The 24,628-nt window shown below is 42.1% G+C and overlaps 1 protein-coding gene across 2 annotated transcripts in view; it reads left to right on the top strand.

Moving 5' to 3' along the window:
• The window catches only part of DENND5B (DENN domain containing 5B), a 110,249-nt gene that overhangs the window by 56,569 nt on the left and 29,052 nt on the right, over nucleotides 1-24,628 (top strand). For both annotated transcript variants that reach the window (XM_027894602.1, XM_027894601.1), the window contains exons 3-7: nucleotides 208-874; nucleotides 12,876-13,063; nucleotides 15,967-16,494; nucleotides 17,847-18,078; nucleotides 20,160-20,310. In XM_027894602.1, coding sequence (XP_027750403.1) covers nucleotides 208-874; nucleotides 12,876-13,063; nucleotides 15,967-16,494; nucleotides 17,847-18,078; nucleotides 20,160-20,310 — 1,766 coding nt within the window. The remainder of the gene's footprint in view (nucleotides 1-207; nucleotides 875-12,875; nucleotides 13,064-15,966; nucleotides 16,495-17,846; nucleotides 18,079-20,159; nucleotides 20,311-24,628) is intronic.

Here is a 24,628-nt window from a genome sequence, read left to right as displayed (position 1 = left end):
GAAAGGTGTTTTCCTTTCTTCAGTCATGTCTACCTCTTCTTTTTAGTAGCATTAGTTTTAGGCTGTTTGTTCTTGGATACTTTTCAGGGGGATTATGTTTAGTGATAAATGGCTTGTTGTGATGCAGCGGATAAAAAGAATGTGCAAAAATAACAAAATAAAATTGTAGCTTAGATAACTGTATCTATATCTTCTCTCTTTTCTTAGCTGTGTATGCCCAAAGGGCTGTCCTTCAGGACGCAGGCAGATAACAGGGATCCACAGCTCCACTCATTCATCATCACCAGAGAGGATGGCTCTCGTACGTACGGCTTTGTGCTCACGTTCTATGAGGAGGTCACGAGCAAGCAGATCTGCACAGCCATGCAAACGCTGTACCAGATGCACAATGCAGAGCAGTACAGCAGTGTCTGTGCCTCCTCCTCGTGCAGCATGGACTCCCTGGCCAGTAGCATCGACGAGGGCGACGCCACGTCCCTCGCCAAGCTCCAGCGGTACAATTCCTACGACATCAGCAGAGACACGCTGTACGTCTCCAAATGCATCTGCCTCATCACCCCCCTGCCCTTCATGCAAGCCTGCAAGAAGTTCCTGATCCAGCTCTATAAGGCAGTGACCTCCCAGCAGCCGCCTCCGCTGCCCCTGGAGAGCTACATCCACAACATCCTCTATGAGGTGCCCCTGCCGCCCCCGGGGAGGTCGCTCAAGTTTTATGGGGTTTACGAGCCCATCATTTGCCAGAGGCCTGGGCCCAACGAGCTGCCGCTCTCTGACTACCCACTGCGGGAGGTCTTCGAGCTGCTGGGCCTGGAGAACCTGGTCCAAGTTTTCACCTGCGTTCTTCTGGAGATGCAGATCCTTCTGTACTCGCAAGGTGGGTGCTTGTCTGGCAGTGCATGTTGGGTCTGTTTCCATCAGGCAGTTCCCGGGCAGCTGCAGCCACAGGAGATAACATAATTTAATGTAACGTGGAGCTAATGTTGATCTTTAGGGGATTTGTGAAATGTGAGAATGCAAAGAAAAAATGTGAGAGAAGTGAGTCTGTCCTAACGAAAGCACTAAATAATTGTTTCCTCCAGGCAGTCTTGGTGCTACTTGTTCAGTTGTGTGTTGTATTTATCACTTGTGAAAGCTAGCAACAGAATTAATTTGATTATTATCCATACACTGCCCTTGATCATGCTGCAAGACAGCATGAGACAAATCCTGTCTTCTGCAGGAATACCAGCAGAAAGTGTAATACATCTTGCAGAAGACACTCTTGCTACTTTGTTTTTCAAATTTCAGCAGCATACTGAGATTGGGTGAAATTTCCTCCCTCCTGTGTGATGGATATGTTCTGGTTAAAATGCTGGGAGTTTTTTAGCACTTGGAGGGTGCTGGTACTTCTTTTTGACACACTAAAGATTGCAGTTGGCCAAGGCTGGCTACACTGGCAGAAGTTGCTTGCACAAAGCCTGTGCAGTTGAAGTGTGCCAGCAAGCTTTCGAAAATCTGGTCTGTACCTTTTCTCTTATGGTTGTGTATTTCTGCAATAGTGCCATACTCTGCTACAGGTTTGGGGGAATCCTGATTTAGCGCTGGGAATGCTCTGAGGTTTTACACCCCTGTTCCTGTTTCCTGTACAATACTGGTTGCTGTGGGTCTGTCCCTGGTGATATTCAGATACTAAAAGTAAGTGCTGCAAATGTTTCAATGCACCAGAGTGCCCAAACATGTCAAATTCAAGTTTTCTTATGGCTTTCAAAGGGATGTTCAGGGTTTTTGGAAGTTCCTCTAAGTCTCACTGGATCCCTGTCCATATTATTTGGGTTTCCAAATGGCATCTGTGATGCTGACCCTAAATTATGAAACAGTGTTTCAGGGAAAAATGTTTGGGGTATTGAGGGGACTGGTTTCATCAGACCAGAATGAAAAACATGAAGCCAGGAGGTATACATACCTTTTACTGGCAAGAGGAAAAGATGCTGAATACCTAGGCTTCTCAAGAGATGTGGCTCAAGAAACACACAGCTTGAAATGGAGGAGGGGAGAGAGGATGGGAAGTCATCTAAAATGAGTACAGGTAGTGAACCTTCAGGCTCCAAGAAGGAATGCTTGTGTTTGTCATAGAAAAGAAAAGGTCAGTAACTATGTAATGGTAGTGCTAATAACTAAATGACCGAGAATGGGCAAAAATGTTCAGGGAGGTGGAAAAGATGGTAGTTCCTCTGCAAATGATGGAATTCAAAGGATTGCTGGTTCTTTGCAGAGCTCTTCTCCGCATGGGTTTCAGGGGTTTGCTTTCAAGAACTGAAAATGAAGGGTTTTATCTGCTCTCAGTTTGAAGTATGAGCAGAAATCCAGCTGTTAGTTTTGATTAGGCTCCTTTTCCACTCCCTTCTGCTCCTGTGTATGTGTGTGCACTTACCCCTTTCTTCCCCGTTTGAATTGTGCTGCCTTTGTTACTTTACACTGGGATTTGACATTAAACAGCAGCACCACTAAAATGCTTCCCCTCCCATCCCTTCTAGTCAATCCCACCCTGGTCCTTGCTGATGGACTCACTGAAAACTGTTGTTTTTTTTTTTTTTCTTCTAAGGTAGTAGTATTAGGAAAAATGTGCTTATTGGGTTATATTTTTATATTTTGTGCATGTGGAGAGCAACCTGTGTATGTATTACTTTTGTAACAATCCTTCAGACAGATACAAAATACACACTAATTTTCACTCAATTTTCAGTGCCACTGGAAGTTGAAAAAATGTTATTCTTCCAATAACTGACTATTATTTGAGGGCGTACTGATTCTGTTTGTTTTCATTGTGGTTTAGGGGGGTTTTTCGGTTGGTTTTTTTTTTTTTTTGGTGGGTTTTTTTGGTGTTGGGGGTTTTTTGTTGGTTTTGGGGTTTTTTTCAACAAAAATGAGATAATGAGAAGTAATCCTTTCTACCCTCTAAAACTTAGATTTTTTTTTTTTCTATGCCTCTATTATTTGTGAATCCGGGGGTGCCCTTGATGTGACCTTTTACTTCCCTAGCTATTATAGACACAACCCAACGGTGCACGGGGGAATGTGTATAGTTGTATTAGGGAAATTCTGTGATGATGTAAATAGCATCGTAATGCTGGTTCCCAGAGGTGAGGAGTGTGGAGTGGAGGGTGAGTGCAAAGCCTCAGTTTTGGCACACCCTGACAGCTGAGTACTTGGCTAATTGTGCTCTGTGGCTTCTTTTCAATGTCAGTCTTGTGATTCCTGAAAGAGAAAACAGCAGCTACTTTCCTATTTGAGACATAACCAGCTTAGATACCACTGAAATCTCTCTAAGCTTTGAGATGCACTGGGGAAAAACACTTTCTTAACTCCCAAGTTCTTTCAAAGCAAAAGAGTAAAGGTTTTTGGCTTACGTATCTCTTGTTCCAAAATAAAGAAAGAGAGAGGAATTTTGCAAGTTCATCCGTCCTTCTCTTCCTGCTTTAAAGAGGATGGACTCGTTGGATTGTGTTTCCAGTAGCCTGACCTTCCTGTGACCTCCCCAAACTCAACAAGAAATTAGTAGGAGATGGTCTTGCATCCATTGGTTGCAGTCTCAAAGAAGACAGTGTTATTTACCCAAAATCAGAATTCACTGACGTACTGCTATAATACTCAAGAAATCAGAGCACTGCACCAAAACCTACTTTAGTTCACCAAACTATTTCAGTGGGAGAGCTGCTAATACACGTATGGGAAATGAAAGCTGACTTATTAGTGGTTATCCTAGCCCTGAAGCTTTTCATTCAATCTTGCCAAAAAAATTGTTATTCTTTTAAAGAATAAATAGTTATTTTGGAAAGTTGAGTGAAAATATAAATGGTTGCACAACCCTGACCATACAATGAGCCTAGATGGTGATAACAGCAGTGAAGGGCTGTCTGTAAGGTTGCACAGAGGCCGTACTGGCTTTTCTGGAGTGGCTTTTCTCAAGGGAACTAGGAGTTGGTGATGAGAAAGTTTATTTTTTAACCCTGTAACTGAGGCACAGTGTTTCCAGCAGCCTGAACAAAGGCATCTAACTAAATGGATAGGTGAGGGTGTTGGATGACTTGACCCAGCTTGCTCTGGATGTTTTCCCAGCATGATCCAAGAGTGTCTGGCACAGCTCTGCAGTGGGGACAGGACCAGTGGGTAGCTGTTTGTACCATGGCTGCTGCAGTCAACTTTGGGTATCTAGTTGCATTGTTCGTGGTGTTTTTACAAGTGAGTTGTATCCCATCACTTGGGAAAATGCAGGGATTGTAGTGAACTGTAACTTCAATTTACAGCTGTGGTGGCCTAGCAGAAGGGTGGAGAAACTGACATTAAAGAATGATGAGCTCATTTTTTAAGCTGCATTTTGGACTGCAGACAACTACCTTAATCCTCACCTTTACAGTTTATACTTTAAAACAGCCTGGTGCTACAGAGCTCTCCCTGTGGCTTTACAAACCACAGTATGGGATCTAATAGTGTAGGTATCTGTATCTTTCTGGGGCAAAAGCCACTCTGACCAAGGCATTTCAGTCTGAAGCTTTGAAATGTCTGTGCTTCTTGGGAGCTGCAAATGGTGCTGTGGCAGCGTTAAGGCAAAAAGGCAGAACAAAGTGACACAGCTGGCTGACTGGCAGAGACCTGTGCTTGCACCCCAATGGTGAGGCTGAAAAGAGCAGCCCTTACTGTTCATGGAGACAGTGTGGACTTCCAGGGAGTTAATCAAAACCACTGCTGGTGGGCAGATGTAAGAGACTGCCCGAAGTGCCAGCTTTGATCTGCAAAGGGGATATAAAAAGCTGCACCTGAAAGCATTGGAAGCTGAACTCCGAGTCTTCAGGTTACATCCCTCTGCATATAGAGAACACTTTTAAGATTAAACAGGGACAGGTTTTAACACTGGGGCTTTGAAAACCAAGGAGAGAGATTAGAATGTTTTTCCCTGCAATTCTTTGGGTTGCAGTCTTTGCAATGTTCTTGCAAGTGCCCTTTATTTTATTCAGAGCACAGCTCGCCGGTGCAACCATGCAGATGTAAGGGTCTTGTTATGTCCACTCTGCAATAGCTGCTACAATTTCCCAAGGATCGGTAACAAAACACCATTGGCACGAGATTTCTGCTGGAGGGAGATGAATTAAACTGTAAGCTCTGCAGAAACCTCAGCAATCCGTTCTGTATGTCTGCCTTTCCAGGGATTTAAGCACGAGAGGGAATGTGTGGATGAGACAAAGATAAACTTCTTAGAGCTTATACTGTTTCTACTCATTATATTTTTGAGCATTTTCCAAGGGCTTGAGTAATTGCTTCTCCAAGATTAAAAAAAAAAAGGCAAAGAATATTTCAGTCTTAGAAAGTATAATACAAATGACTATGCATATATAAGTTCATTGCCTAGAAAAAGGTAGTGTCTGAAAAATCTTTCTTGTGAAGTCAGTTTTGGGGGACATTTTTAAAAACTAATATACACATGATGTGTTTGCCTTTTAAAGCACTTTTACACTGAATAGCTATGTAGAAAACCTTTGCTCTTCTGCTCGTTGTTTAAATAGGTGCCCTCCACACTAGTATTCATCAAAATCAGTGGGAGATTATTGCAGAGAACAATTTACATGGGTCCCTTTCAACTCAGCATATTCTGTGAAAATCTGTCCATGCTGTGAAAGAGACCTGGGTGGGACTGGGGCCTCAACAACCCCATACTCAGAGGAGGCTGCAGTGCATCATCCCCTGGAAAGGAGATAAGTAACTGGGTAGAGTAATCAGAGAATGAATTATACTCTTCCTTTTTGACTCAGGTGAAAAGTCAAAACTGGTTTTTAATTGAAAGTTGCTCGATTTTGTTGGCCAAAGTCAATACAACCTGAAAAGTCAAGGGTTTAAAGCATCTGGAAATAGGGAAAAGGAGCTAGTACAGGTCTGTACTGCAGCCACACTCCTATTTGTGTTCACAGTGACCTGTAAAGGAAGATTGGGTCACTGCTTTGAACACTATGTATGCACACACACTCCACCACCTCATTAATTGGATCTCATTATTTTCCCTGATGAAACCTCTTTCCTTTTAAGAATGAGGGAAATAAAGGTAAATTAGACCTTTCCACTCCAGTTACAGCAAATATCAGATTTAATATCATGGCAATCAAAAGTGGTCTTGAGCAAAGTTGTTCCCTGCTGGTGTCTGTGTCCTCTCCACCACCTCAGTGCCTCCTGGGAGCCTGCTGTGCTCCAGAAGCTGCAGGGACAAGCAAGGGGCTCCCTGTGTCTTCAGGAGCATCCTCATGTGCCCTGCTGGCACCTTGTCAGCCTTGTCACGGACTTTTGCCTTCCTCTCAGAGACTTAACCATGCTGGTAATGGGAGCTAATTCTTAAGGCGGCTCTTAATCATACACTAATTTATGCTGAACCACTGATGGCAGGCTGTGACACGGATAAACCATAGAATGGAAATTCATTGAAGTAGAAGTGTTTGGTTTCTTGGTTTTGTTTTTTTTTTTACATTATACATTTGCCAATGAGGGAAAAGGGTAAGGATTGGCTTTGATGAATATTGGCCTTGGGATGTTTCCCTTTGGGCAGAGCTGATCCCCAGTCTGAGAGGCTAATGCTTACTTCAGGCAGGCTCATCCTGACCATTCTGTTAAAGAAAATATGTATTTTGATATTTGCATAAAATGCCACTCTGCTTTTATGGAGTAACTCATGTGCTCTGTCACTTGCTGATAAATCCACTCTTCCACTAGGGATGAAGGGCACTGAGATGCCATGGGGCACTTCCCCAGGACAGGCTGCTGGTTACAACCCCATGTCATTGCACCTGCACAAGTTCCCTGAATGTAGCACTGCTGCAAGGTGATTTGTATGGTGAATAAACATTTCCTGAACCATTTCTGTGCTTTTTATCTGAACATCTCTTGAAAATCACCTGGACTGGCTTGCCACTCATCACAGCTGCCAGTATACAAACCAGATGAAAAGCACTTCCAGGGTGCTTTGATGTCTGCAGCACTTATATGCGCTGCTTCTGTGAAGCTGCTGAGATCTGATTTGAAAACCTTTTGCTTTCATAAACAATTTCTGTCTCAGATGTGAATTTCAGATTTTGTTTTTCATCTGCTGTAGGCTATATATAAACATCACAGATCTGAAGGTACAAAGCCCCAAGACAGGTCTCATAACAGTTATGTGCCATTCCTGACTCATGCTCAGAACTCAAAGCAAAATATTCTCTTATATTTTCCGGTTTTTTCCTGGCTCATCTAATTCATGTCTTGTTACAAAAAAAAAAAAAAAAAAAAAAAGAAAGAAAAAAAAAAAGGCACTTGAACAGCAATTGCTTACAATACTTTGACTATTGAAAAACTATTGGTGACAAGAATGTTTTAAAGCCTGTACAGGTGTTTCACTCTGAAGAATTAGCTTTTATTCATTAAGTTTCATTGATGATCTTTTTTTTCCGTTATTACTTTGTTTTATTTAAAACTATTGCTTAGAATTGTTTTGTGCATTTTGATAAAGTACCCTCTGAGAACATCATCTGATTACCATCTTCCAGGATATCTTTAAATAGGTTTGCAAAGCTGCAGTTATACTTTATGCATGTTCAGAAAGCAGTAGAGGAAAGGAACTGGTGTCCAGGTTACTCATCCTCTCAGATACTTCCAAGTGCTTTCAAATTGTACATAAAGCGGGACTTTAAAAGGAAAGGGAAGAAGCACAATCTGTTTTTAAAGCATTGGACTGGATTAAGAAGATCCAGGCTGTAACTCCAGCTCTGTGGTAGGCTTCCTGCCATACCTTTGGTAGGTTACAGGAACAGAGAGTTGGAATACTGCCAAGTTGTTCTTTCACTGGGAAGAAGGGGGGTGTTGAAACTGGAACACGTACTGATCACAGCAGGAATGCCGTTTCCGGTGTGAATGAGCATGTGTGCACTTACATGTGTCCTATACACAAAATTCCTGTGGCTGGGCATTTGCTGGGAAGGTCACAGGTGAAATTCTCTTCTGTTTGATTATGAGCAAAGATTTGAACCTGTTTTGGAAGTAGCACCTGAATGAGATCTTAGTTGTTTTGGCAGGGATAACACTGATGCCTCTTTTCCCTTTAGAAGGGTCTTGGATCTGCTTTGCTGCAGCATTTGAAGGATTTTGAAATATCAGACTCCTTTGTAGCAGGAAAAGTAATTTTTATGTTGAGCTTTGTGAATTGCTTAACATCTCAGAGCTTCTATAGAGCCTGGAAAATGCAAGGTAGATTATTTTGTTTTGTTTTCTCAGTCACTGCCTCTGTTTGAACTTTAAGCTTTTTGAGATAGATATTTCTGCATGCACAGTATCTGTTGTAATGCTATGCTGATTGGTTATTTTCCTGTTATTGTGTTGTGGAGAATCAACATCGAGACAAATAATTGTCAATTTTGTCCTCTTTCAGAAAAATACTTATAGGGAATTGCTGTTCAAACGTTGAAACCATTTCCATCTCCAGCAGAAAACAGCAATTCGTAATTATACAGGAATGTCTCAGGGTTTGCATTTTAAGCACTCCATTGTTTTTTATGAGAGATGAGAATGTTACCAGACCTTTGTAAAGTGTGGCTGGAGCGTGGTGCTCATGCAGAACTGGCAGCCTGTGGCAGAGCAGGTCCCTGCTGCAGTTACATGTCCTGCCCAGGAAACTGAGATACAGGGACTTGGCTGAGGGCCCCCAGCAGATGATGCCAGAAAAGACAGTTTGATCCAAGCCCTTTTAACTTGACTGTTTTGCCCTCTTCTTCGCTCAGGGAGAAGGTTAAGTATGAGAGAGAGTGCTGTGCCAAATCCAGCTTAAGCGGTTGTTAGGAGGCAGCAGTTGCAATAGAAGCCCCAGGGACCACTTTGCCCTGGGATTATCCTCCTTGAGCAGTTTCTTTTGGAAAGCATTCTGTGAAAAAATTAGAGATTTAACTCTGAACGTGAAGAATCATAGAATAATTTTGATTGAAAAAGACCTTTAAGATCATCAAGTCCAACCGTAAACCCAAGTCCACCACTAAATCATATCTCTAAGTGCCACATTTACACGTCTTTTAGGTGCCTCCAGGGACGGTGACTCAACCTCTTCCCTGCTTGGCAACCCTTTCAGTGAAGAAATTGTTCCTAATATCCAATCTAAATCTCCACAGGCACGACTTGAGGTCGTTTCTTCTCATCCTGTCACTTTTTACTTGGGAGAACAGACCGACCCCCACCTTGCTATTATCTCATTTCAGGTAGTTGTGGAGAGTGAGAAAGTCTCCCTTGAGCCTCATTTTCTCAAGGCTAAAAAAACCCCAGTTTCTTCGTCTGCTTTTCATAGGACTTGTGCTCCAGACCCTTCACCAGCTCTGTTGCCCTTCCCTGGACATGCTCCAGCACCTCAGTGTCTTTTCTGTAGTGAGAGGACAAAACTGAATGCAGCACTCGAGGTGTGGCCTCACCAGTGCTCAGTACAGGGGGACAACCACTGCCAGTGTAATATATGTGATGCATGTTAGAGAGATGGAGCAATTAGATGAAAAGGTGATCCAGGGCAGGAGAAATATAAAGCTCAAAGCCCATCTGCATGCTTTAGAGAGACACGCCTGCTGTTCGGGACACTTGGCAAGTCTCGGGATCCTTTGGGTCCTTTCTCCACTGTCCTGGGCTGCACAGCAAAGAGAAGGGGAGGCACTGCCCTGGGTTTAGGTCTCAACTGTCTACTACTAATTTCTATACCTGGGAAGATCTTGCATGGACCATATCTTTGCTCTGGTGGCAGCAGCTGCTGCTGTGGACCATCCCCATGGGCTGTGACCTTCTGCTTACATGTTTAAAGCAGTCAGGTAGTAACCTTCCTTGTTGGCATGGCAGGGCCTTCCACTGCACCACTTCACCCACCCATGAGGTGGGTGAGCCTCAAGAAGAGGAAAGTATTTATTTCACAGATCTCAGGAAATGCCTGGATTTGAGTCATTTATCTCTCTGAGTTTGTGACCTTCTTTGGATATCACCCAGACAGTCTTTTTACTTTTTGTATCTTTTTCTGGATGTTTCTTGATGACGGGTGAATGGGTTGGAGTAGGATCAGAGAATAATTTTCCTACCTAGGCCTGTAATTCATAAAATAACTGGCAAAACTTGTCTTGAAGTTGGAGATTGTTATCAAAGTGTAGTAATGATGTGGGATAGAATCTGGAAACACTCTCTCGCTTTACACAAGCACAGTGAGTCTACACAAACCCTGTTTTTTCCATTCACTTCCATTTTTTTTCCCTAGGTTTTGGGGGTTTTTTCTATTCTGCCTCACCTTTTTCTGTCTCTGGTTTGGGAAAACAGAGCAGTCCCTGGTTTTCAGGTTTTCCTCGGTAACCATGTAAACTTCCCACAAATGATGATTAGTAAAAGAATCTCTCCATGAAAAATAAACAAAACACTTCAGGCCTTACAGGATAGGTGTCTAACCTTCTGCAGGCTTGAATGAACATAAAAAGTAACCAGAGTTTATGACTTCTCTGAACAGGTATCAAAAGAACCGTTTTCAGATTTTTTTTATATTATTTTTCTGGAGGAACCTGGGAACTTCCCTCTCTTCAGTCAAAATTGAACTGATTACCTCTGTTAATCACTGACAAGCATTGCTAGATAGTAACAATTAGCCTAATAATTTGATCATCACTAGAGATTTTTTGGCTGTTTTGTTTTTTTTTTTTTTAAACAGATTTCCTCATAGTAAATTGGTTACAAAATTAGTGCTAGTGAACATGTTAAGTGTTATCAGTAGTACCAGAGAAAAGTGAGCACGCATTTCCAGAGTTGAATGCCCTTATCCAAAAAGATACTTGCACCTTTGCTGTCAAAACCTGTTACTTCATGTGGCTACATAGATCAGAAGGGACTTTGAATTCTCATGCATACTAAGACATGTTACTTTCTGTATTTGATTTTTTTTTAACCTCTAAAGCCTGCAGAGTTATGAAATGTTCTGAGACTCCTAAGCTTTGCCAGTAGGTACTGTAAGTTGGGTTTGTATACGTGCTCCTCAACAAGGCAGAGAATGGACATGTATAATTATAGACCATTGCAGCGTGGGGAGGGATTCATAAATGGCTGGTCTGTAGCTGGGAGTGATTTTTGAGGTGTAACCTTGAGACTGACTTGCATGCATGAATTAATTTGGAAGACTGAGTGAATAGCTGTTAGTAGGACAAGATGAAAAATGTTTTTGCCCTGCTGACTGACCTTCTGCAGATTGAGGCTGCTTTTCCAAAGAGAAGTGCTAGCAAGGAGAATGGGTTATGCAATTTGTTGTTCTAATTTGCATATTTATTCAAGTGTATCTTCCCAGTGACCTCCTAATAGCTGCACAGTGTCAGATGACAGCGCTTTTGCTGTTGTTGGTGTTTTCCAGGGTGTCTGGCTTGCTTGTTCAGGAAACGGGAAGGGCCAGGCTGGGTTCTCTCCAGGCAAAAGCAGTCAGTGGGGCTGTAGGAAAAAAGCCTTCATACCTTACTCCAAACCAGAGTGTTCAGACATGTATCTTTAATTTCCTGGTGTGGGGCAGAGGGATCAGGAGACATGGGCAGCAATCCAAGTGTTACCAAGGATCTGGGTCTGGCCTTGGTGAGAGAGAAAATCTTTTGGATGCTCAAGCCAAAGCTTGTGAGACTCACCTGGCACTGAAGAGACTTGATTTTGGTTACAGCCACAGAGGACACGTCCCTTTTGCCCCTTTTGCTGATGACATACCTAAGCACTGAAGCTGAGGGGAACAACTCTTTTTGCAAATGGTGAAGAGCAGCTTTCACAAGTGGCAGAGGCCCAGGGTGGGAATCAGAACTGACTCCCCCCCTTGTCTGTGCAAGCCACAGCCTTGCACTTCGGTGTTCCTGTCTTTAACCACTACCCTTAAATGAGATCCACGGCTTCTTTGTGATCAGCTAAGATTCCTAAGGAATCTGGGGTTAAGTACTTTTGTGTTCTGCGAAATTTAGGGGGAGTTTTTATTAATTCAGAAGCTACTGTAAGATGAGGTAGAAGCAAACATCTGGTCATCTGGTATCACATTCACCAGCAGCTTATGAGACCCAGGGGTCTTTACCTGTTTCCAAATGGAATGTCTGCAGTTTGAGATTTGCTTTAAGGATGACCATCTCTTTAATACCAATGTGTGATTTATCTATTTATATGGTTTTTTAAATATTGTTCTCAGTGTATTTCCTCATTTATATTAATATATAGATTGTGGCATTCCATCACACCAGCTGGATATTTGATAAAGAATTTGCTCTTATCCAAACTCTGAAATATTTTGGCAGCTCAGCTGGATCAAAATAAATTTTAATTTAAAAAATAATGTGCGATGTGTTTACTTGAATCAAAACATTGCAAAACAATGAACTAGTGGATTAAATAGAAACTTGGAAAAGTAATGCAATATAAATATGCTATCTACACAGAATATTTCTGAGGACTAAATTTATCTTAGGCTTCTGTTTGGATTTTACTTGAAAGCAGTACTTTTAAATACTTAGGGACTGTAAACTTCTGCTGATATGTGACCAAGCCAAGGCTTCTGGGAAGTGCATTCAGCCTTAGAAGTAGTAGCAAGTGGAGCAGAAGCAGGCAGGAATTAATTTAGTGACAGCATAGATCTAGATAAGGTGTGAATATCTACGCTCAGCAGTTTTTCTGGGAGTAGTGAGCTTTGACAAATTAAATAATGTCTGAGGCTTTTAAGTTTAAGGTTTGTAAATACTGTCTTATTTTCAAAAGAACATCTTACCTTATAAACATGATTTCTCTCTTGTTTTGTCACTGATGTCCTTACCAAACAGATTTCAAAAGCAAAACACAGGGATGTAATTCAGTGTCTTTCTCTCTCCCCCGTCTAGATTATCAGCGTCTGATGACAGTGGCAGAGGGAATCACAACGCTGCTGTTCCCGTTTCAGTGGCAGCATGTGTACGTCCCCATCCTTCCTGCCTCTCTCCTGCATTTTCTGGATGCTCCTGTTCCCTACCTGATGGGGCTGCAGTCTAAGGAGGGGACCGACCGCTCCAAGCTGGAGCTGCCTCAGGAGGTCCGTCTCTGTCTTTGGGGTTGCTATGCTGGAATGTGTTATTAGTATTTGTGTATGAATTCCTGCTGGAAAATGCCATGCCTGGTGTTAGGAGGCCTCTCTGGCACTGTGGCCCTGCCCTGCCAGCCTCATTCCTGGCTGGGTTGAGGTCTGTTACTAGACCAGTGCCCTGGCCTGAAACAAGCCAGATTTGCATTGATACTGTGCCTGTGAACCACTTAAAGAGAGAAAAAAGGAAGGAGAAGGCCTTGTCATCATCTAGGTGTTAAAATCCCAGGTGATGGTAGAGAGTAAAATATGGAGATTTTTCTCCTTGAAATTTGACCGAGATGATGAAAACAGCTTCACATTCTAATCTGGTCATACAGCAGAATCTTTGGGATGTGGCTAACCTGTCTGCCTTCCAGATGGTGACTGGAAGCAGAACAAGCCGTGCTTTTTAACTTGGGTTTCTTCTTAAAATCAGTGGGAACCCCCAAAATAACCATTCATATGGCAGTATGACAGTGGCAGAGCTGAGCTCAGATATGTGCAGAGACCTCTCCTGGGAGCAGAGTCCTTAAGGCTTGCAGATATGTGCTCTTACTGGGAAGGCAGGTTGGAAGCCGCAGCCAAGGAGAATATGCTAGAGAGGGAGTTTGTATGTGGAAGTGGAGAGATACACAGAGGGTAAGGATAATACAGTTTTTTAAAGAGATCTATTTTCAGTATTAAATGGAGGTGACTGAGTCTTAGCCTCAGTGGCATGTAACTGCAAATCAGCTTTTACCTCATGGATACAATGACCAAAGCATATGAAATTTGCACAGATGAGGAAATGGAGCTGGTATAAAGCTACGCTCCTCAGTAAAATCATGCTAATATTATATAATTACTGTGATTTTAAAAATCATTAGTCACATGCTTTTAGTTAGCAGATTAAGCTGTCATTTTCCTTAAATTAAAATTTTAATGTGACAGGCTTGAAGTATCACTGGAATAGCAAATTAAATATCACCAGGGAGAGAAGAGCAATAGCGGGCTAGAATCTGTCCCCCACCCCTGATGTTTAACAAATGAGTGAAAAATATCAGCATTCATGAACACCACAAGTCCAGTAACTCTGGGAGAGGGAAAGAAAGAAGGCATATTGAACAGACAAGATCTTGAATCTCAAATTCCTCTAGACAATAAAAAAACAAAAAACCCTTCAGCATGCGAGCAGTGGTGAAGCACTGTTCACTTTAGCACTGCTTTATTGTTCAGGCCAGAGGCTAGCTTTTCAAGCTCTTGCTCTAAATATAAACCATTTGTTTGTTAGAGATAAAAATTCTAACAACTGGCCATCATGCTGTCTTAAGGTTACTAATCTCTCTGCATTAACTTTAATCATCAGATGTTTTTGAAGAGAGAAGTGAGACCAATTCCCCCGGGGTTTTCTGAATCCAAATCTCATTTTTCAAATTTTGTAAATTATATGCAGAGCTGAAATTAAAAAGCCTTTGAAATGAAATATTGATAGATAAGAAGGCAGTCCCTGAGCTAAAGAACCGTACTGATGCATACCACAACTCTTTAATAGCTGCATAGTTAAATAAAGCAAATCATTTTGTAAGAAGAAATGCTTTTCTTTGTACAGACTAAATTTAATATGAAAAAGTGAGCTGAAGGGACACTTCTGCTTTACCAAATGAATCCTAATACCCTTTAAAGTATCTATGTGAAAGGTGATTAATGTCAACCATGTCCCTGAAATATCTGATATATTATAAACATGTTTGCTGTGGAATGTATTGTCCTGCTGAAAATTAACCTCTTCAGAAAAGGAGGAAAATAAGTCTTTTCTGTTCACATAATCTGAAGATTAGTCTACAGTGTTTGGTAAGAAGTAAAGAACAGTCAAAGTGCCTTGGAGAAGGCAGAGGAGCTTTGCTAATGGTCAAATCAAGCTAACAAAGACCTGCTGCTGCTGCCCTGTGGGTTTCTGCATCTCCCTTTCTGCAGCTTTATGCCAGGGCAAAACCTGTCAGAGTTCAGCAGCTCGGGAATCTGACCTGGTTTAAGATTTTACTTAGCACAGTGCACTCAGACAGCAAATTTCAGATGTAAGCCTCAGTTCAGAAGATCAATTACTGTTTTTCATTCTACTATTATTCCTGAGGGTGCATTTGCAATGTAATTAATTTTTATGTGGGATTCTTCCATCCCTCCATTGACATTTTCCTGGTAAAAGTATCTGCTCTGCTAGATTAATGTCTTAACTTTAATCTTACGGGCTGAGATCCATCTCCATTCATAGCAAAGCTAAAAGCACTCTCTTTAAATCTCAGGCAGAGGAATTGCCAAGATTAAAAGCCTCCATGGAAACAGGGGGTCAGGGGAGTGGGGAAATAGGGCACTATTTCCAGTGGACAAGCTATACTCAGACATGATCCCAAAGGATTTACATGGGACCCTCTTTTGTAGTTTGCTACTTGCAATGTCATATTTCTCACTGAACATCTTGTTCCTTGGTAGCACAGGCTTCTTGCAGTTGGATCCTGGTAAAATAAATGGGCCAGGAGGTGCAGTAATTCATAAAAAGGGTACTTACATGAGCTGAGAATTTTATTTTACCCTGCTTGCTGCTGTGTCCTTGGCTGGTCTGGGAGGGCTTATCAAATCCTTGTAGTGCAGAGTTTGGGATATGTAAGTGGTGATGGCAGAGGAGAGGGCAGGAGACTTATTTATTCATTAAGTCATTGTCATCCAGTTGGCCCTGAGCTTGACTGAAATCTGAAATGTCACAGGCTAGACAAGACAGCTAAAGTCTCCTCCATATGTGAGTACTTACCCTTCTGTCTGGAAGCACCCTGGGAAAATAAGGCTACATCACAGAGGAGCCAATTCAAGTGTCCATTTTGAAACTTTTCTTTGTATTTCAGGCAAACTTGTGCTTTGTGGACATCGATAACCATTTCATCGAACTGCCGGAGGAATTCCCCCAGTTCCCCAACAAGCTGGAGTTTATCCAGGAAATCTCTGAGGTCCTCCTGCAGTTTGGGATCCCCCCAGAGGGCAACCTGCACTGCAGTGACAGTGCCACCAAACTCAAGAACTTGGTTCTTAGTGACTTGGTGAATGACAAGAAGAATGGGAACATCCCCAGCAACGCCCTCAACATGTACGAGCTGCTGAAGGGCAACGAGACAATCGCTCGCCTGCAGGCCCTCGCCAAAAGAACGGGCGTGACGATGGAAAAAATCACAACCCCCCTCACAGAGGAGAAGGATGGCAAGCTGTCATGCGAGGAGCTTGAGCTGAGGGACTACAAACTGAACGTGCAGCTTCGTGAGGTTTTCGCCAACCGCTTCACACAGATGTTCGCAGACTACGAGGCTTTCGTCATCCAGGCTGCCCCTGACATGGAGTCGTGGCTGACTAACAGGGAACAAATGCAAAACTTTGACAAAGTAAAGATAGCCGTGTATTTGTTGAGGGGGAGGGAGCATAGCTGTGTTATGTGTACGTAGCCTAGGTACTCTTTAATCTGCCGTTCTTCCTCTGCCTCACCGGGAGATTTGTCCATTCTCATTACACAGGCCCACATCGGTGCACATCCTCAGAGCCGGTCAGAGCTTGAACAAACCATGCTGGCAGGCTTCTGCCTGGTGATGGGGCTACTCATGTGGCTTTGGTGGAAGGGTAGCAGTGGAAAGTGACTATTTTTTCTATCTGTCTGTCTTTTTTTTGTTTGCTGAGAGGAGAGGTGCACACATGAGACAAAAAACAAATCCGGCCTTTCATATTACCTAAAGTCACAGCAGAGGTTGTTGGTAACAGGTAGTGTTGTTCTGAAGGTCATCACTTTGGTGTGGCACAAGAGTACTGTTGTGACTCTATTGCAGTGTGTACACAAGAGTGAAAAGGAAGCTGAGATTAGAAATGGAGAAATAGAGACAGTAGACTAGCAAAAGGAATGAGAAATGTTGGAAGCTCAGTTGCTATTTCTTAGGGATTGCAAAGTAGATAGTGCTCTTAGCCATCAGCTTTTTCAGATACAAATCCTTCTCCTGGGAGAATGTTAGAAGGATAAGCAGTGAGGAACAGGTATATACTGATCTGAGTCAGTTTTTGATAAAAAAACTGCTGCCATGCCTTTTATTGGTTGGTTTGTGTTCAGGCATTAAACAGTGCAGCATCCAAAAGAATGGGGTAGTTTAGGCAATCTCTGCCAGTGCTTCTACAATAAAATGGGCTGTTAATTTTAGGCTTTTCAAAGCTCAGTTAGAGACTTAAAAACACAGTCAGTTCTAATTGGAAATTCATGATTAATTGCCTTGTGTAACATCACAAAAGAGCATTAGCTGAAAAGCATTTGTGCATCCCTTGATGCCTATGACACCTTAATGTGGGATACAATCCCAAGCTGGAATGCCCAGACCAGAGGTCCCCAGTGGGGGCACACATGGTGGCGGTCTGGCATGTGTTGCACAGGGCTTGTTTCTGTGGGTGGTAGCTGCTAGGCTGCTTTGCAAAAGCTGGCAGCATGAGCACTTCTTCAGTAACTTCGTTTCCCCTTCACTCCAGCTGTCACGAAACCTCCCTGACCACTTATTTCTCACTGTTGTGACCAAAGAGGTGACCTGTGAACCAAACCCCTTTTGTAGATGGAGTCAGAACCTATCTGAGAGGTGTTTTTGTGGGGGGGAAGCCTTGCCGAAGCCTTCCTGCTGGCTGCTGGATTGGTTCACTACTGCAGGATGACTCCTCATGTCAGCACTGGGTGGGAACGTGGCACTAACGAGCTGTTCTGTTGTTTCAGGCTTCCTTCCTTTCGGACCAACCTGAGCCTTACCTCCCATTCCTTTCACACTTCATCGAAACACAGATGTTTGCAACCTTCATAGATAATAAGATAATCTCCCAGTGGGAAGAGAAGGACCCTTTCCTACGAGTTTTTGACTCCCGAATTGAGAAAATAAAGCTGTATAATGTAAGGGCCCCTGCACTGCGGACATCCAACTACCAGAAATGCAGCACTTTGAAGGAAGCAGGTACGTCCAGATGGGATAGTAAAATATTCAGAAGTACAATGTCAGCCACAAAGAAATAGAGTTCCTCAGTCATTTGAGCATTGCAGTCAATGAGGAAGTTCTAGAGCTATCTGAGGGCTCGGCAGGGCCATTATCTCCCCTAAGCAAAAACTTCAGCATGCTTTTAAACACCAGAAACAGCGTGAGCCTTTACCTTCCCTTTGAGCTCTCCTGGGCTGGTGCCATTAATAAACACAGCCCAAACCATGGCACTGGGCTCAGAATTTCTCCTTTCAGGCAATTCCTGTTCTGTTGCCAGGAGAGCTTTCCTTCACTGTGGTGGTGGGACCGGTGCCAGCCACGCCAAGGAGTCGAGCCCCAGTGTCTGTTCCACTAGCTTTGTCTGCCCCTTCCCATAAAAAGACCTTGTTTTGCCTTATGCCATTTGGTTAGAGCAGTGGGGGATGCTGGGCATGTAATCCTGTGTGGCATATTTAGTACCTCCAGCAATAGATGTTCACTGTTAATGAACAATACACTGTGTACTGAAGGCTTGGATTATTTTCCATTACAGTCACAGGATGCATTTTCAAATTATACTTGAATTACTTACTCAATGCATGTACAAGTATTATTTCATTTCCAAGTAATACAGGGAAACTGTATTCTTAAATTTGTTGGGATACATATTAGTAAACTGAGGCAAACACATTTCTCCTGGGGTTCTTCTGTTGAACTCCTTTCAGAATGTTTCACGTGTTATAAACATGGCAAAAATAGAAATCTCTGTCTGCTTAACTTTTTCTGTCTAAACCCAATTCTAATTTGCAGGTCAACTGTCTATTCAGCGTCTAGTTTTGGCAGATATTGTGGCACCAGAACCTCATTTTCTGTCTTGTGAAAAGCAGCAAACTGATTGTAATACCAACTTTCCTTCATATTTACCATTCACAATATATGTCACCCCAGCACTGATCCAGCACCTGTTTGTTTAACCTACTGTTTTCAGAACCCTTCAAACCCTCTGACCCCACACTACCCACTCCTTTCTCCAAAATGGAACCCTACAAAGTGATTTTTATTTTTTTTAAAGGGGAAAGAATCCCTGCCAAGTTTCTAATGATGATGTATGTAAATCTTATGACAGTTTCTTTCCCATCACAGTTTTGTAAACTAGGAAATTAGTTCTGTGTTGTTTTTGAAGGAAAATGGAAAAGGGGTTTAGCTTCCACATTTTATGTATTTATTCCCTAGTTGTGATATGATGAAAGAACAGATCTGCCCATAAATGGGTGGACTATAAAGAGTGGAATATTAAAGTTGCTAATTAAATGCTAAATTCCCTCATATACCCCAATTCTTCACAAGTTCATCTGACTCAGTGTTGAGAGGGTGACAGGTTTTATTTTCATCCTGCTCAAGATTTGAGATTGAAACTCTCATGTCCTTGAAGCAAATAATGAACCCGAGTAGAGCTAAGATTCCTGGGGAGCCCTCTCTGCTCTTACCATAGCCTCCTCTGTTTCCAAGCATCTCTTCATCCTGTTGATGCTGCTCAGGCCCTGCTACAGTTAGCTAAGCTTTTTGAAGGCCTGTCACCCAGTAATGGCATATCTGATCTCAGGAGGAGGAGGATCATTGTAGGTGCCAGATGTTTGCAGAACTCGGGTTTCCCCCTGCCATGCATCCATCCAGGAGCATGTGTGTGGGCAAAGCGAGGTGCCCAGTCCCACACAGAGTTGCAGGTGGCCTCAGAGGTCTCTGTTCTACTGAAGGAGCCTTGAAACCAAGCAAGGAATTGCAGGGAAAGGTTGCACTGTGTACTTGCCAATTCACAATACATCCCTGTAAATACCTGCTAACTTAACATCTAACGTTCTTGTGCCAGTGCTAGTCGTGTTGGGTAAAGAAACTAAAAGCAAAATTAAAAAAAACCCAAGTGTCTTATCACTTCTGTAAGCGACAGATTTCCATGTCTGAAGTTACTATTTAACTGTTTTAGTGTGTTTTCAGGGATGTGAGCATGACCCCTCCTGTTGTGGCAGCACGTGCCCTCAGGTGTTTCTCTAGCGCAGTTGTTCACCTGTGACTGTAACTTGCAGCCCAGTCCATCGAGCAGAGGCTGATGAAGATTGACCACACAGCAATCCACCCACACTTACTCGACATGAAGATTGGCCAAGGGAAGTACGAGCAAGGATTTTTCCCAAAGCTGCAGTCGGATGTCCTGGCAACAGGACCCACCAATAACAAGTAAGCATGAGTTTTTGTTTGCTGGATTTAAAAGCACATTTCTGGAACGAAAGATTCACATCATTGAACAGAAGTCCTAATTTTGGATGGCATATTACCACTTTATTGAATCCAGCAACTCCTTCCATTTCTGGTTTGTATGGGCTATGATTTTTGAAGTTATAACCATAGTTTGGGTTGTTAGGAAGTGTCAGCTCTGGTTTGGGGAAGATTCCTCAGAAATGTTTTCTGAGTGGTAAGTCTTCTCATAAATATTTTTATCTTTGCCATTGCTCTTATGAATTTAAAAGTAATTTCTTTGCTGGTTTGCACTGAATAGGATAATTTTGAAACCCAAGCCAAAATTCAGATTCTGAAAGAAATTTTGGCATTGAAACCTCCCCACTATCATGCAGAATGAAATTAATGCCCTCTATTCCTCTTTTCTTTAGCTGTTATGACATGACCCAGAGATTCTTATAGCTCTCTTTTAGTTTCCTCATTGGAATACCCTGGAAGAATAACTTGGTTAGGGTAGAAAGGATGTGGTTCTGTACCTGGGTTTCTCCTTTGAGTCTGATAATCAGGTTCTGTGGTGCCCTTTGATATGAAGGTAGGGGTACCTATAGCTGTGCAATTTGAGCATGCCGGGACATAATTCATTTACCTAATGCAAAATGACAACCTGGAATACTGATACACTTTACATTTGTACAGTTATAATAAAAAGTAAGTGCTGTGAGTTGCTTTTTTTTTTTAAATCTTTCTCCCTTCAAACACCCTCCCCCAAGGGGGTTTCTCCCTCTTCAAAAATGAAATATTTGTCTACCAGTGATCACAAATTCATTAAATTATTAGCTCAAGCTCTCACTCCCAGCTTCTGTGGTAAGTCAGAATGTGAGAGCACAGATAAATCCAAGAGCTTCAAGAGCCACAATTGTCCAAATGTTAAAACAAACTCTTGGTTTTAGATGTGTGCATGCACACAAACTGCTCTGAGCTGCTGTATGAGGTTCCCACTCATTTCTATTTATACACCTTTTGTGCACCCCAGTGCTATCTAATCCCTTTTTAATAACCTGCTAGGAATAAGATTTACAAATGATACCCTTAAGCATTGGATGTTTAAAGAATTGCAGTTCTTTTACAGAAATTTAAAAAAAAAAATGGAGAAAAGGAGGTACGCATATTTCAAAGTTCCTTTGTTTGCAGTCATCCTGCAAATGGAGACAAAAGTTTATGGGTAATGGTCCCTTAAGGAATGGAGGATTTCTTCATCTTGTGGGATGCTGTATTTAGCAGTCTGCCTCTTATCCTTATGGTGGGTTTCAATTCTACAGTGTCAGCAACAGTGTGAGTGTGCCCAGCCTGCTTGAAGTTGTTACATCTTCTGGCTTGATTACAGCATCTTGTCTATGAATAAGCATCAAATTAAATATAGTTTTCCTTATGTCTTTTGAGATGCTTCTGTTAGATTGGTACCTATTCTAAAATGTGGCTCTAACTCCTTAAGTGTTAATTTTGATTTAGATTGCAGCATGTTTCAGAATTTATAAGTACAAAAATCCCATTACTTATAGCAAAGCGATGTCAAAGTGACAAATGTTTGGAATTCCTCCAGTTGTGTATTGCCAAAAAGGTTTGTAATTGGAAAATCTCGAGACCATCTGTTCATCTCTTTCTGCTTCCTGGTTTTCATGTGAGCAGCTGAGAGGACTCTCCATTTCAAATGTGTAATTCTGCTGAATTTACACCCATGTATAAAACAGATAGCTTTTTCATGCTCCCTGCAAATACAGCATGACTCTTTTGACCACAGAATCAACAGTAGTCTTCCGCTGATTTGAATTTCCCAGTGTATAATTCTCAGAGATATGTTTTATTTGCATATAGGACTGGACCTTTGCATGTGGGTGTGGGGTAAGAGATCATTTCAGCTACATTCCCAGACACTTCAGATGTAGCTATTGTGTGGTTTATATTGTAAAGTTAATGCAAAGGATATTGCCATGTGGATGAGAATTATTTTTGCAGGCAGCTTCAGTTTTATGTAGCAAATGTTGTCCTGAATATTGTAAGGAACTGTGTTTGGAGGGGGGGGGAAATCCATTCCCATGTTTCTGTCAATTGTTGCTGAACAGTAGCAAATAAACCAATTAAAGCTGTTTTGCTGAAAACCTCACCTCAGTGGCCAGCAATCAGGTATTTATTGCTGACAAACTAACTAGAGCTCATAATGTTCCTGTAACCAGGCCGAGCACTAAAAATACCTCTGTCATTCTCTGGGCTGTTATATCTGTTACTTCAAAATCACAGATATAATCCAAACAACAAACACTTTTAGTTTCAGTTCTAGATCCTATAGGTTTGGGCACACTAGACAGCCACACTGAATTATTTAGGATTATAGAATCATTTAGGTTGGAAAAGACCCTGAAGATCATCGAGTACAACTGTAAACCTGCTGCTGCTAAGATCACCATTTGAACCTGGTGTATTTGAACCTGAGCTCTGGCCAGACTGGGATTAAGGTTTGTTTCAGTACAAACCTGACAGGGATGGTGGAACTGAGAACTCCATGGGAGTAGAAGGCAGGCCTTAAAAGGTTCCTTAGGAATAACATTAACCTATCTAAACAATGAGGGCTTAAAAAGGGAAGCTTCCTGCATGGATAAATAATGAAAAAGAGAGCATCAGAGTAAATGGTCAGTTTTCCTACTGGAGGGTTGATCACGTTAGGATGTGGAAGTGTTAAAACACTGAAGTCTGTCAATCGAAGTCCACTGATGTTTCATCTGTCAGCCCATGGCCATGCTTAGCAGCGAGCTTTGCACCACTTCTGTCACTCAGCTCCCTCCTCCTGCTTTCCCTTTAAAGGTGTCCTTTGAAGGACTGGACAAGGGGATGAACCTGTGCTCTCTGCCCCCAGCCAGCATCAGGTTCTTGCTGCTTTCTCTCACCTGCCTGATCATTTGTGGATCAGGAGATCCTTCTTACACTTGCTCCTATTCTTACCAGCTGTTAAGGTGCAGGTACTTGCTCAGTGTCATTTAGGGCTGGTATTCACCTCTTCCCCTGTGGTGTTATGTGGAAATGTTGACTTGCTCAGCTAAACAAGAACTTCAGTGAAAAAAACTCCGAACTTCAGTTTACTGAAAAGAAATGAAAAGTGTAAAAGTAAGCAAATAATAAAAACCAAACAAACAAACAAAACAACCAACAAAATAATCAAAACTGCCAAAAACCCCAAACAACACTCCACCCCAGCCCCCCACTTCCATAAAATTGGAGAACAGGCTCCCAGGTATATGATTGGTTTCCCTAATCATCATTTTGATCAAGGCCACAGAACATGGATAAGACATTAACCACAGAATATGCAGATCTAAACTTACACGAAAGATGATAACTGTTGTATCCAAATTATTTCTATAAATTAAAGGAATATTACTGTTCTTTAAAGAAAAGAGCGATTCATCCCAGCTAACAACTGAATGAAAAACACAAACCAAAAACACCTTGCCCATTTCTGTCCTCTTTTCCATCAGGCGGTGTCCCATTTGAGGGACTCCCTCTGCTCTCATTGCCTTTGATAAATCCCCCACACCATGGGAAAACCTTCTGAATCTGCAGAGAGCAGCTGCAGCTTCCTCTGGGTACAGAAGCATCCTCCATCACGTTGCTCTAACCTTGTAAAGCAATGGCTTCTGCAGAAGTCCTCCTAGAAATCATCCCAGGAGAAAACAGGCTGCAGTCCCTTAGGCAATTTGTCTCTTATTCTGGAAAAGAGACGTGATTTCCGGAGTCCTCGTTTCCTTTCTCAAACCTCAGCACCACACTGTGGTTTCTACGCATTCCCTTCTTCCCTCTCTGCATGCATTTTCTGCCAGGCTTTTAAAATTGTAGCTGGGGCTCCACTGAGCTGATGCATTTGCAATGATCCAGGAGTGGAATTTGAATGATAAAAAGCCAAGCTACATAAACACTTCATGGTTTTTGATTAGCTAATTGTTAAATTAGAGGGAATATGCTTACAGTGCAAATTTAAAACAATGAAACAAGCTGTGTTTTCAATCTAATTGATTACCTCGTAACTTAATTTGTACTAAGAAGCTTGATAAATGAGATTAAATGTTGCAGAGGAAAACACTGATTGCGCACCAAGCAGGGGAATATATTTGCATTCTGGTGATTTGTATTGAATGCCTGAGAAGAACAACTAAACTGATTTTTTTTCTTATAGCTTTTGGTTTTCAAATGAAGTTTTTGTTTTATTACACATTTACAAAATGGCTTAAACTACCCTTTCTTGCCTTCCTTCCTGTTTAGCCCTTCCCCC

This window comes from Empidonax traillii, unplaced genomic scaffold (genome assembly GCF_003031625.1).
Source record: "Empidonax traillii isolate 1590-97213 ecotype Southwest subspecies unplaced genomic scaffold, ASM303162v1 scaffold434:size946695, whole genome shotgun sequence".
Lineage (NCBI taxonomy): Eukaryota > Metazoa > Chordata > Aves > Passeriformes > Tyrannidae > Empidonax > Empidonax traillii.
Note: the sequence above shows the minus strand (reverse complement) of the source record. Positions and strands in the feature narration are given on the sequence as shown.